Below are 13458 nucleotides of genomic sequence, written 5' to 3' on the forward strand. Positions count from 1 at the left end.
TGGTCTAATGTCCATTGTTCGTGTTTCTTGGCCCAAGCAAGTCTCTTCTTATTGTTGGTCTCCTTTAGTAGTGGTTTCTTTGCAGCAATTCGACCATGAAGGCCTGATTCATGCAGTCTCCTCTGAACAGTTGATGTTAAGATGTGTCTGTTACTTGAACTCTGTGAAGCATTTATTTGGGCTGCAATTTCTGAGGCTGGTAACTCTAATGAACTTATCCTCTGCAGCAGAGGTAACTCTGGGTCTTCCTTTCCTGTGGCGGTCCTCATGAGAGCCAGTTTCATCATAATGCTTGATGGTTTTTGCGACTGCACTTGAAGAAACTCAAAATTCTTGACGTTTTCCACATTGACTGACCTTCATGTCTTAAAGTAATGATGGACTGTCGTTTCTCTTTGCTTATTTGAGCTATTCTTGCCATAATATGTACTTAGCCCTATTTGGTAAAATACCATCTTCTGTATACCACCCCTACCTTGTCACAACACAACTTATTGGCTCAAACACATTAAGAAGGAAATAAATTCCACAAATCCAACATTGGATTGCTTGAGCTAGTGCTGCCTTTGGCCAACACAAAAACAGGGTCTTCGAGGATCACAACATTACCACCAGGACCAAAATGGGCTTGTACAATGCCGTGATTATCCCTACCTTGCTATTCAGTGCAGAAACTTGGACCGCATAATGAAAACATATCAACCCCCTTGAAAGATTCCACCAAAATCACCTGGGAAGACAGACAAACCAACATCAGTATCCTGGAGCGAACCAACTCCTCCAGCATAGAAGCCATCGTAATGGGACATCAACTCCGATGGGCAGGTCACCTCGTGAGGATAAGCGACTCAACACTTCTTAAACAGATCTTCTACTCCCAGCACAGGGATGGATCCCATGCCCCTGGAGGTCAGAAAAAGCATTTATGTGACAACCTCAAAAAACACCTCAAGAAACGCTATATGACTCCAAATAACTGGGAAATCCATGCCCTTGACAGATCATCATGGAGGTCCAAAATCATCAACCGAACTCAACATTTTGAGGCCGAAAGGAGAGAACTACTAGCTGGGAAAAGAGCACACCGCAAAGCACAGACACCTGTGCCAGTAAGAACAAGCCCTGGCCACAGGATGAACCATCCCTGCCCCCAGTGCGACAAGACCTGGAGGGAAATCATACTCGACTACGAGAGATCCTAAAGGAAACCATGACTAGCCAATTTTGTATACATCTTCCATTTGACATGTCTCTTTTGTTGTGGTTCGCAGCAGCAATGACGATGTGATGACATGACAACGCAGTCGGAATTCCGAACAGAATGATATGACGAGTCATGTACATTTCCCCCCACTTTTTTCCATGCTGGCTGAAGACCTAGCTAGCCAGTAATACGCTAACAACACAAATTAAAGGTTAAACCGATCATTATATTTGTTAACACCCTGCAGTCAAATCTTTGCACCAGTAGACTAGCCAGCTAGCTATGTAAACACGTATTTAAATTACTAGCTATGTAAAGTACTTATTTAAATTAGGTAAGATAATAAAACATTACCATTGGTGTTAGGGTTGGGTGGTATTACAATAGCATCGTCTATCGATGATGATTCACAGCCATCGTCGATGGTGACAACATCGTGATGGTTTAGGCAATTAAAGCAATTATTATCCAGTTCTGAAGATGGTAGACTGCTTCTATCCAGCCCATGATATCACTACAGTAAGACAGCCCGTTCCTCATCAGACAGTCACTGCTCCATCACAGCGCGCCATACAGACAGACACACACACACACACACACACACACACACACACACACACACACACACACACACACACACACACACACATGCACACACACCCACACACACACACACACACACACACACACACAAACAAACGTGCTCCATGCTGAAGCTCCTCCACCCTAAAGGAATATTAGAAAACATTTGCAGGCACTTAGCCTCTGCCCAGGCTTTCAACAACATTATCTTTCGTCATGATTTTGGTTGGCCAATAGGGGGCGATAGCATCGTATATCACAATGTTTTATGGTTACATAATCACAATAGGACAAAGGTTGACATTGCCCAATCCTAATTGATGTATTAAAATGAGCTAAATGTGATGTTGTATCGATCCCCAATAAGAAATAATATCTGGCTTTCTGAATTTATGTTTTTGACACAGAAGACGCCAGTCACAAAGCTCACGCCATTATCACCTGTGACCGCCAAGTACTTTTGAACTACGAATCGACCGCTACTAACTTTGACTTCGACCTCGATTTCGGCTCCTACTTCAACTGCGACTCAGCTGTTCCCTTGTTAACACCGGACCCCACTCCATTGTTCGGGCTATCCAACAGCCACAAGCAAAGTCGCGGGAGGAGGGCTGAAGTCCTTGTTACACTCTTAGAAAAAAGGTTTCCAAAAGGGTTCTTCGGCTGTCCCCATAGGAGAACCCTATTTGGTTCCAGGTAGAACCCTTTTTGGTTCCAGGTAGAACCCTTTTGGGTTCCATGTAGAACCCTCTGTGTAAAAGGTTCTACATGGAAATCAAAAGGGTTCTTCAAAGGGTTCTCCTATGGGGACAGCTGAAGAAGCCTTTTTGGTGTAGAAAATTGTCCGGCACTCCATTTTATTGGCAAATGTCCAGTCACTGGAGAACAAGATGGATGAGCTCCATTTGACAGTTTCCTACCAACTTGGCGTGAAAAGCTGTAATATTCTATGCTTTTCAGAAACTTGCTGACGGGCGATATGGACATGAAACTCTAAGGTTTCTCCATGCTTCGTTGCAACCGGACAGCGGACCCGGGCAAAACCAAAGATGGAGGGATATGCCTCTTTGTAAACAACAACTGGTGCACTGCTTCAAGTGTGAAGGAAGTCTCAAGCTTTTGCTCACCTGAACTAGAATACCTCATGGTACATTGCAGACCTTTTTATCTACCAAGAGAGTTTTCATCTATAATCATCACTGCTGTCTACATCCCACCACAAAACGAGAATGGCACTAAGCAGACACTCAACGAGCTGTACAGGGCCATAAACAAACAAGAAAATGCACACCCAGAAGCAGTGTTTATAGTGGGCGGAGACTTTAACGCGGGAAACCTGAAATGCTTTTAACCCCACTTTTACCAACAAGAGGCACTATCACTCTGGACCACTTTTACTCTATCCACAAAAACGCATACAAGGCCCTCCTTCGCCCTCCCTTCGGCAAATCAGACCATGACTCCATCCTCCTGCTTCCTGTTTACAAGCAAAAACTCAAACAGGAAGTACCATTGATGTGCTCAGTACCGAAGTGGTCTGACGAAGCGGATGCTAAGCTACAAGACTGCTTCACTAGCACAGACAGGAATATGTTCAGGGATTCATCCGATAACATTGAGGAGTTTACCACATCAGTCACGGGCTTCATCAATAAGTGCATCGGCGACTTCGTCCCCACAGTGACCGTACATACGTAACCTAACAAAAAGCCATGGATTGCAGGCAGTATTCGCGCCGGGCTAAAGGCTAGAGCTACCAATTTCAAGGAACGGGACACAGACATGAACGCTTACAAGAAAGCCCGCTACGACCTCCGACGAGCCATCAAACATGGAAAAGGTCGATATAGGACTAAGATAGAATCCTACTACACCCGCTCCAACGCTCGTCGGATGTGGCAGGGTTTGCAGACCATTACGGATTACAAAGGGAAACCCAGCTGTGAGTTGCCCAGTGATGCAAACCTCCCAGACGACCTCTCAGACTATGCTCGCTTCGAGGCAAACAACACTGAGCCAGGTATGAAAGCCCCTGCTGTCTCGGCCGATGTGAGTAAGACTTTTCAATAGGGTAACACTCGCAAGGCCGCTGGGCCAGATGGAATACCAGGCCGCGTTCTCAGAGCATGCGCAGACCAGCTGGCAAGTGTCTTCACAGATATTTTCAACATCTCTCTGTCCCAGTCTATAATCCCAACATGATTCAAGGAGACCACCACTGTCCTTGTTCCTAAGAACTCAAAGGTAATCTGCCTAAACGACTATCAACCTGTAGCACTCACATCTGTAACCATGAAATGCTTTGAAAGGCTGGTCATGGCACACATCAACACCATCATCCCAGACACACTGGACCCACTCCAATTCTCATACTCAACACCATAGTCCCCTCCAAGCTCATCACCAAGCTCGGGACCCTGGGACTGAACACTTCCCTCTGCAACTGGATCATGGACTTTCTGACAGGCCGCCCCCAGTTGGTGAGGGTAGGTAACAACACATCTGCCATGCTGGCTGCATTACGATCGCAAGGCGCTACAGAGGGTGGTGCGGTACATCACTGGGGCCGAGCTCCCTGCCATCCAGGACCTCTATATCAGGCAGTGTCAGAGGAAGGCTGGGAAAATTGTGAAAGACCCCAGCCACCCAAACCATAGACTGTTTACCCTGCTATCGCACGGCAAGCGTTACTGGAATGCTAAGTCTTCTACCCCCAAGCCATAGGACTGCTGAACAGTTAATCAAATGACTACCCGGAATATTGCATTGACCCTTTTTTGCACTGACTCTCTTACACCGACTCTATGCACACTCACTGGACTATACCCACACACTCACAACTACTTACACTGACACTCCAACCCACACATATACACACACACACACACACCACATACGCTCACACACACAAAACACACACACATGCATATTGACGCCACACACATACACACACTTTCACACTGTCCACAAACGCTGCTGCTATTCTGTTTATTATCTATCCTGATTGCCTAGTCACTTTTACCCCTACCTACATATACATATTACCTCAATACCTCATACCCCTGCACATTGACTCAGTACCGGTACTCCTTGTGTATATATATATTATTTATTGTGTTACTGTTTTCTATTTTTATTAGCTAATTTTCTTACTTTTTAACTCTGCATTGTTGGGAAAGGGCTCGTAAGTAAGCATTTCACAGTAAAGTCTACATCTGTTGTATTTGGCGCATGTGACAAATACAATTTGATTTTATTTTATGATCGAACTATATCGATGTACCAGCAACAGTCATTTTTCATACTTTGGTCATCCTACTTTGATTTAGTTTCATCCAAATATCATCTTATTTGATGAAAAGCATGATTTCGACTGTTCAGGACCTTTAATCTCTCTAGTCTCCTCCTCTGTATCCACAGGGCAAGATGTGTGAAGTAAGGGAGGCTGAGGGGGACGTCCCGTCAGGCAATATGTGTGTGACAACAGAACCCAGTGCCTTTACCTTCAGCACACATCAACGGGATACGGGTCCACCGGGGACCACCGGCCATCAGGTATACACTCGCATGGTCAACCAAAAGATTAATGTTACGTACAGAATGTTACCCTAGTGCACTATGTAGGGAATATTTTGCCATTTCAGACACACCCTAACATTAGAAGTAACATGAGTTTGAATAACAATTTTCAGGCACTCTTAACAAAGTGGTTCTCACAGTCTTGGAGAGCTACAGGGTGTGCAGTCTTTTGATCCAGTACAGCATTTTAACATACCTAAATGAGCTAATCAACTAACTATGAAGAATTTGGTGTTTCAGTGCTGAGCTGGCGCAAAGGACCAGAGTTGACAACCACTGCTCTAACATTTAACTAACAGCCAATGTTAACCCTTTCCTAACCCTGTTGTGAAGGAGGATGCCTCAGAAGCATGCCTCTCTGAGGAAGAGGAGGAATACGAGGACGAAGATCATCACTCATCATCCTCTGACACGCTCACATGCAGTTTTCCGGAGGTAAAGATAAAAAATAAAAATAAAATAAAACACAAGATATATTATTGGCCCACTAGTTCGTTGGCTACAACCACAAATTATTATTTTAATCCTGCCTCTGCTCCAATTTAATTGACTCCTCATTTATTTGCCAGGTCCGTTCTGGGACTTGATCAAAATATTACAATAAAGAGTGGGGTTAGGGCTAAGAGCTAACATTTAAAGTTAGTGGTCATAATGTGGTTGTTGCACATAGAGTGGGATTGTTCTATGCCTTCAGAAAACAGGTAATACACTACTTCATACAATTTCTGACTTATTCCTTTTATCATGCCACTATTGTTCGGTGTTCATAGCAACACACGTCCTTGGAAGTTGCGTCAAGAGTCTTCTACAGTGGTCACCTACAGTTCCCTCTTTTCTTTGAATGCTATTCCGTGTGGGCATGCAACTGCATTTTCCCTTTCTCTTTCCTCTTTAGCTGTGTGATAGTTTTGTTTCATAATCGTCTTACTTTGCAGTATTGAACGTTTTTTGAAGGTATGGAATGTTTTTCCTCTTATGTCATTGTCATGATAGTTTATGTGGGCCTTATAACAGGGTTTAAGTTTGACATGTTATACTTTTACTGATTATAGTCTCTACTGTCGTAACCTACCTAGAAATCCCTTGGACACTGTCAGAGGCAGCTGTCTTTCAAGAGCCCTGTCTGCCACACACACCCATAATACACCTGTGTGCTGCGTGTGTGTGTGTGTACATGTACTGTGTGTGTTAGGACCCAGACGAGACTCTTAGCCACCAGGAGCTGGCAGAATCAGTGGCTACAACCACCCAGTGGCTCCAGGATAGTGACGCTATGTCTGAAGCGCACACCGCCGCTGTCACTAAGGTAAGCAGACGTTTATAGTAAGTCCTCTATACGTGGTCGTTTTTCCTTATTTCTCTCAACAGTCACTAAAGGTCTCTGTGGAGTTCAGAGGGTAACACTTTATAATAACTTTCATTTGAAAGCCATTCATATATCATTTCTAAGGCATGTATTAATGATTTACTGCACATTAATGTAAATCATTATAATTATACGGAACAAAAATATAAACCCAACATGTAAAGTGTTGGTCCCATGTTTCATGAGCTGAAATATAATATCCTAGAAATGTTCCATACGCACAAAAAGTATTTCTCTCAAATTTTGTGCACCCATTTGTTTACATCCCTGTTAATGAGCATTTCTCCTTTGCCAAGATAATCCATCCACCTGACAGGTGTACCATATCAAGAAGCTGATTAAACAGCATGATCATTACACAGGTGCACCTTGTACTGGGGACAATAAAAGGACACTCTAAAATGTGCAGTTTTGTCACACAACACAATACCCCAGATGTCTCAAGTTTTGAGGCGTGCTGACGTGCAATTGGCATGCTGACTGAAGGAATGTCCACCAGAGCTGTTGCCAGAGAATGTAATGTTAATTTCTCCACCATAAGCCACCTCCAACGTCGTTTAGATAATTTGGCAGTACGTTCAACCGGCCTCACAACCGCAGACCACGTGTAACCTCGCCAGCCCAGGAGCTCAACATCCGGCTTCCTCACCTGCTGGATCGTCTGAGACCAGCCACCCGGACAGCTGAGGAAACTGAGGAGTATTTGTCTGTAATAAAGCCCTTTTTGGGGGAAAACTAATTCTTATTGGCTGGGCCTGGCTCCCCATTGGGTGGGCCTATGCCCTCCCAGGCCCACCCATGGCTGCTCTCCTGCCAAGTAAATGATCTGCCAATGACTTGAATACCTTTGTTCATTATTCATATTATTCGTAAAGGGACATTTCACGCATAAATGAACGTTTGTCAGATGTTTTCAGATCTCAAAATTTTACTGATGTCAAGATGAAACCACGTCCCACGACATTGGTTGTGTAGATAACAATCTGGAAACGTTTGTCAAACTTTGATTTGAAAGTGCAAGGTCCCTTTAACAACCCATTTATAAATTATTAGTAAACTAATTTGCAGTACATCATCTAAAGTGGCCACTATATCTTAATAATAGGTATATAAATTATTTATAGTTTTATAAACAATTTGTTGATCTTTTATTTAACCTTGTCTCCAGGCTAATTGCGCATAGCGTAGATAAGCCTGGAATAACAGCAACTCAAATCTGGCCTATGTGGGAGTGAACTAATTAAAATAAATATTTGTAATGATTTGATCTTAGCAAATCAAATGGCTGCAAGACGTGGCTCTGAATCAGAGGTACACAAGACAGGGGTGTTTGTAGGGAAGTTCGGAGGGAGGTGATTGATTAGAGATAAAGCCAGGGCTATGGGTTGATACTTTTTCTATTGGACAAGGACTTTTCCCCGATCTTTCTATTGGGTTAACGCCAAGGTTCTTTGCACTCTGGGAGGAGGACACAATGGAGTTGTCAACCGTGATGGCGAGATCATGGAGCGGGCAGTCCTTCCCCGGGAGGAAGAGCAGCTCCGTCTTGCCGAGGTTCAGCTTGAGATGGTGATCCGACATCCACACTGATATGTCTGCCAGACATGCAGAGATGCGATTCGCCACCTGGTTATCAGAAGTTATTTTAACAGATTCTCGCCACGCCACCTGGTAGGAGCGACCTGTCAGGTAGGACGCAATCCAAGAGTGAGCAGCGCCGGAGATGCCCAACTCGGAGAGGGTGGGGAGGAGGATCTGATGGTTCACAGTATCAAATGCAGCGGATAGGTCTAGAAGGATAAGAGCAGAGGAGAGAGAGTTAGCTTTAGCAGTGTGGAGAGCCTCCGTGACACAGACAAGAGCAGTCTCAGTTGAATGACCAGTCTTGAAACCTGACTGGTTTGGATCAAGAAGGTCATTCTGAGAGAGATAGCAGGAGAGTTGGCTAGAGATGGCATGCTCAAGAGTTTTGGAGAGAAAAGAAAGAAGGGATACTGGTCTGTAGTTGTTGACATCGGAGGGATCGAGTGTAGGTTTTTTGAGGAGGGGTGCAACTCTCGCTCTCTTGAAGACGGAAGGGACATGGCCATCAAGGATGAGTTGATGAGCGAGGTGAGGTAAGGGAGAAGGTCTCCGGAAATGGTCTGGAGAAGAGAGGAGGGGATAGGATCAAGCGGGCAGGTTGTTGGGTGGCCGGCCGTCACAAGTCGCAAGATTTCATCTGGAGAGAGAGGGGAGAAAGAAGTCAAAGCATAGGGTAGGGCAGTGTGAGCAGGACCAGCGGTGTCATTTGACTTAATAAATGAGGATCGGATGTCGTCAACCTTCTTTTCAAAATGGTTGACGAAGTCATCTACAGAGAGGGAGGAGGGAGGGGGAGGAGGATTCAGCAGGGAGGAGAAGGTGGCAAAGAGCTTCCTAGGGTTAGAGGCAGAGGCTTGACATTTAGAGTGGTAGAAAGTGGCTTTAGCAGCGGAAACAGAGGAAGAGAATGTAGAGAGGATGGAGTGAAAAGATGACAGGTCTGCAGGGAGTCTAGTTTTCCTCCATTTCCAGCTGCCCAGAGCCCTCTTCTGTGAGCTCGCAATGAGTCGTCAAGCCACGGAGCAGGAGGGGGGGGACCGAGCCGGCCGGGAGGATAGGGGACATAGAGAGTCAAAAGATGCATCGAGGAGAGGAGGGTTGAGGAGGCAGAATCAGGAGATCGGAGGGAGAAGGATTTAGCAGAGGGAAGAGATGATAGGATGGAAGAGGAGAGAGTAGCGGGAGAGAGAGAGCGAAGGTTGCGACGGCACATTACCATCTGAGTAGGGTCAGAGTGAGTAGTGTTGGAGGAGAGCGAGAGAGAAAAGGATACAAAGTAGTGGTCGGAGACTTGGAGAGGAGTTGCAGTGAGATTAGTAGAAGAACAGCATCTAGTAAAGATGAGGTCAAGCGTATTGCCTGCCTTGTGAGTAGGGGGGGACGGTGAGAGGGTGAGGTCAAAAGAGGAAAGGAGTGGAAAGAAGGAGGCAGAGAGAAATGAGTCAAAGGCAGACGTAGGGAGGTTAAAGTCACCCAGAACTGTGAGGGGTGAGCCATCCTCAGGAAAGGAGATTTTCTTAGCCAATCAGAGAGTGCCATTGTTATTGATGCGAGAGTGCTGTCATGATTGCTATGGTTATTATGTTCAGGTTGAGTGGCAGGCTTCACATCGTTACACCTATGTTTTTGCTATGCTACAATGCACGGGTGCATATCGGAGAAAAAAAGGTATTAAAATAGAAAACATCATGCGGATGTCTGCTTTCATCCGAGCATATCGATCAGATGCGGACGTGGATCAGCTAAAGACAGCTAGCTAGCCCGCAGCTACGTAGCTAGCTTCACTACTAGCTAGCTAGCCAACAAGTTTTCCTCCAACATATGCAAACTTTGTACAGCTGTGATCTATTGGACATTCTCACGGTAAGTCAATAAAATGTTCAACTTTTCTTCAACCTCCTGACTGCTGTGTACTTATTTATGTTTTTTTAATTGATCTGAGCCATACCCTGGAATCCAAACTAATATGCCCCGTTACTGTCCAATCAGCATCCTCTTAAAAATGATGGGTGGGTAAAAACCCACAGAGCCAAACGCTGCACTTTGGATTAGGTCATCTTCTGACTGGTTGAAGGTGATCTAATCGCTGACAAATTTGTTTTAATAATGCCCCTTATGACTTTGTCTCAAATAGTTTTTAATGATGGGATGGCCAGACTGATATTATGAAGGGGAAATTGGTGAAAAGATTTATAATAATTTCAAACTTTATAAATAATTTTGTATGAATGGCTGCAACTTTTAAAAAAGTTTACTAATAATTTGTACTTGATGTGGTTCTTAAGACATTAACATATTGATAATGAATAAAGGCAGAAGTAATAAGTAATAGTTTACAACTTCATAGTATGTAAATAGCTCACTAACATAAACATAATGTAGTTTTTCATTTTTCTAAAAAATTATAGTTTATAAATCATTTACAGATCATTAACAAATTCATTATACATGATTTATTAATGAGCATTGTTAAATAGTGTTAACCGTTTTCAAATACCTTAATTACTAGTGGTAAATAAAGTCGTAATAATGATTTACAAGTGCTCAGTAAATCATTAATACATGCCTTATAAATGATCTATTAATGGATTATAAATATAAAGTGTTACCAGATCATTGAGTAAAGAAGTGCAAGTAATTGTATATCAGATTCCATACCAGTCTATTGGGGTTGGGTTTGATTCATTCCAATCATCTTCGTTCAGGAGTTGGACATCCCAGAGTCTTGTGTAGACCCAGAAGACACTAATTCTGGTTTAATATCTGAGAAGATACAACCAACACCTGAAAAAACTGACAGAGCACCTGGAGACACCCTTTCATTACCGGCTCAGTGGAGACCCATCTCCAAGACCACTGGACCAGAAAACAAGCCGACAGAATCAGTCAGTAAGGACATTACCAAGGAGACTGTGTCAGTAACCGAGAAGTCTGAATTAATAACCAAGGCAACTGTCTCATTACCTGAAACTAGTTCAGTGACCATGGAGACTGGACCAGCATCTGTAAAAAGTAGCTTGGCAACTAAAGAAACCGGAGAAGTACCTGTAAACATTGGATCAGTAACCAAAGAGATACAATCAGTACCTGAGACTACTTCTGTAACCAAGATGACTGGGTCAGTAACCAAGGAAATTGAGTCAGTTGCCAATGGTCAGTTGCCAGATACACCCAGCGACCCCCTTGAAGACCTGGTAAGAGTACCACACCTGTGCACCACATATGTACACATGTACACACATGTACACGCATACACACACAATTACCAGCACGCACGTTTTACATTTATTTTTTTATAGGACGGGAGATGGGACCTCCTTCACACTCGGCTGTCTGAGAAACTTAACACCTTGAGGAAGATTCAGGAAGAGGATCTACATGCGGTCAGTTCACACTGTTACACCTCCCTGATTCAAGTACCCATCAGACCTGGGTCACAATTTAGCAGAGGTACAGGATTTTAATGGCAACTGTCTTCAAGCCATTATAGTGTGTTGACAGTGCTCTCCATTTTGTTGTGTAGGCTACAGGGTCAAGGGCAGAGGGGACCGGCGGTGGCTTTGATGGTCTGAGGGAGATAGAGGTGTGTACTGCAAGCCTTAGGCGACTCAGACACAGAGCAAGTGGCCTTTCCTCTACCAATTCAAAGGAAGGTGGCTATCCCATGTTGGATAGAGAGCTCTACACAGCTCTATGTGCAGTGGAGCATTCTCTGGAAACACTCACTGGCCTGTTGCTCAGTCCCTCTATGACCACCATGGAGGATAGCCAACTAAGACTGCTACAGATTGAGGTACAGTACATACAAACTGCTGATTTACATTTACAGATCTCTGGAAATAGGTAGCCTATATTGCGCTCTGGCGGTGACATTTATGTCGTGCAAAAGAGCACAGATCTGGGATTTAACTTTTCTTCAACAATGTGATAAATAAGGAGTTGATTATTCATATTATTAAGTTTATGTATAAATAGTTGCCGCCTCATAACACGCATTGTTGAACAAGTAAACTTTGCCAGATTAAAAATAACAAATTGTGCCAGGTTTAGTATTTTTTGCACAGATCTGTGCTCTTTTGCACCATGGAAGTGTCACCCTGGGGTTGTTTAATCACTCCCTATCAAATTAGCTAAACTGCAATAACAATATCTATAATGAGCTTTAATTGCATAATTTCATTCACACAACACATACCTCCTTTGGTTATTTTCCGGTGACAAAATCTCTGAAACTGTGCAAGTTAACTGTGCGTGTGTTTGCGCACCTGTGTGTGTGTCTGTGTTTGTGTGTGCTCATGTGTGTCTATGTGTGTATGTGCCTCACAGTGCCTCTCCTCGGAGCTGCCGGCCTTGGGTGAGGAGCTGGACCATGTAAGGTCAGGCATCAACCCAGATCAGTTGTCTGAAGCACCAGAGACCATAGCCCAGTGTGTGACCTGTCTTCATGGTTGTCTCCAAACAGCCCAGTCAGCCCTCACCTCCTCACTGAGCCGGCTACACACACAACTGGGCCACAATCAGGTCAGTGGCTCCACACAAGCCACCTCACAACCACTCTACAACAACTTCACAATAACATCACAACCAACCTACAACCACTTAAGGTTTGGGATAGGGTTAAAACATAACAATTTAAAATGAGTGCCTAGCACTGGAATTGAATCTGTAATCCTCAGAGCCGCAGCTCATGGTTTAAGCCCTTCTTCAATCCCCACCCACAACACCCTAGCAAGCCATGAGCCTACTAGATAGTAATAGGCACTTGTGTTGCCCCTTGTGGACAGTATTGAAATTGCATGCATACTTCCTGGACCAATGTCTAATACTGCAGTGGAACTGGTGTGACCTGGCTGCCCTACAACCACATTCATATCCAGAGCAACTTACAGGAGCAATTAATATTAAGTGCTTTGCTCAAGGGCACATTGACAGATTTTTCAGCTAGTCGGCTCAGGGATTCAAACCAGCAACCTTTCAGTTACTGGCCCAACGCTCTTAACCGCTAGTTTACTTGCCGCCCAGCACTTCACAATCACCCCACAAACCACCCCAGAACCACCTTACAACCATCAGAACGTTACAGAATGTTCAGATACCTAGAACAGATGTCATTGTGTTATTTACGATATGCAACGGCCTCTCG

At 44.1% G+C, this 13458-nt stretch overlaps 1 protein-coding gene across 1 annotated transcript in view; it reads left to right on the top strand.

Annotated features, from left to right (window-relative positions):
• Window positions 1-13458, top strand: part of syne2a (spectrin repeat containing, nuclear envelope 2a) — a 242120-nt gene that overhangs the window by 127855 nt on the left and 100807 nt on the right. The window contains exons 65-71 of the mRNA XM_084151514.1: window positions 5207-5341; window positions 5699-5800; window positions 6558-6671; window positions 11021-11509; window positions 11615-11698; window positions 11839-12108; window positions 12642-12836. Coding sequence (XP_084007640.1) covers window positions 5207-5341; window positions 5699-5800; window positions 6558-6671; window positions 11021-11509; window positions 11615-11698; window positions 11839-12108; window positions 12642-12836 — 1389 coding nt within the window. The remainder of the gene's footprint in view (window positions 1-5206; window positions 5342-5698; window positions 5801-6557; window positions 6672-11020; window positions 11510-11614; window positions 11699-11838; window positions 12109-12641; window positions 12837-13458) is intronic.

Source organism: Coregonus lavaretus (assembly GCF_964263955.1).
Source record: "Coregonus lavaretus genome assembly, chromosome: 33".
Taxonomy (NCBI): domain Eukaryota; kingdom Metazoa; phylum Chordata; class Actinopteri; order Salmoniformes; family Salmonidae; genus Coregonus; species Coregonus lavaretus.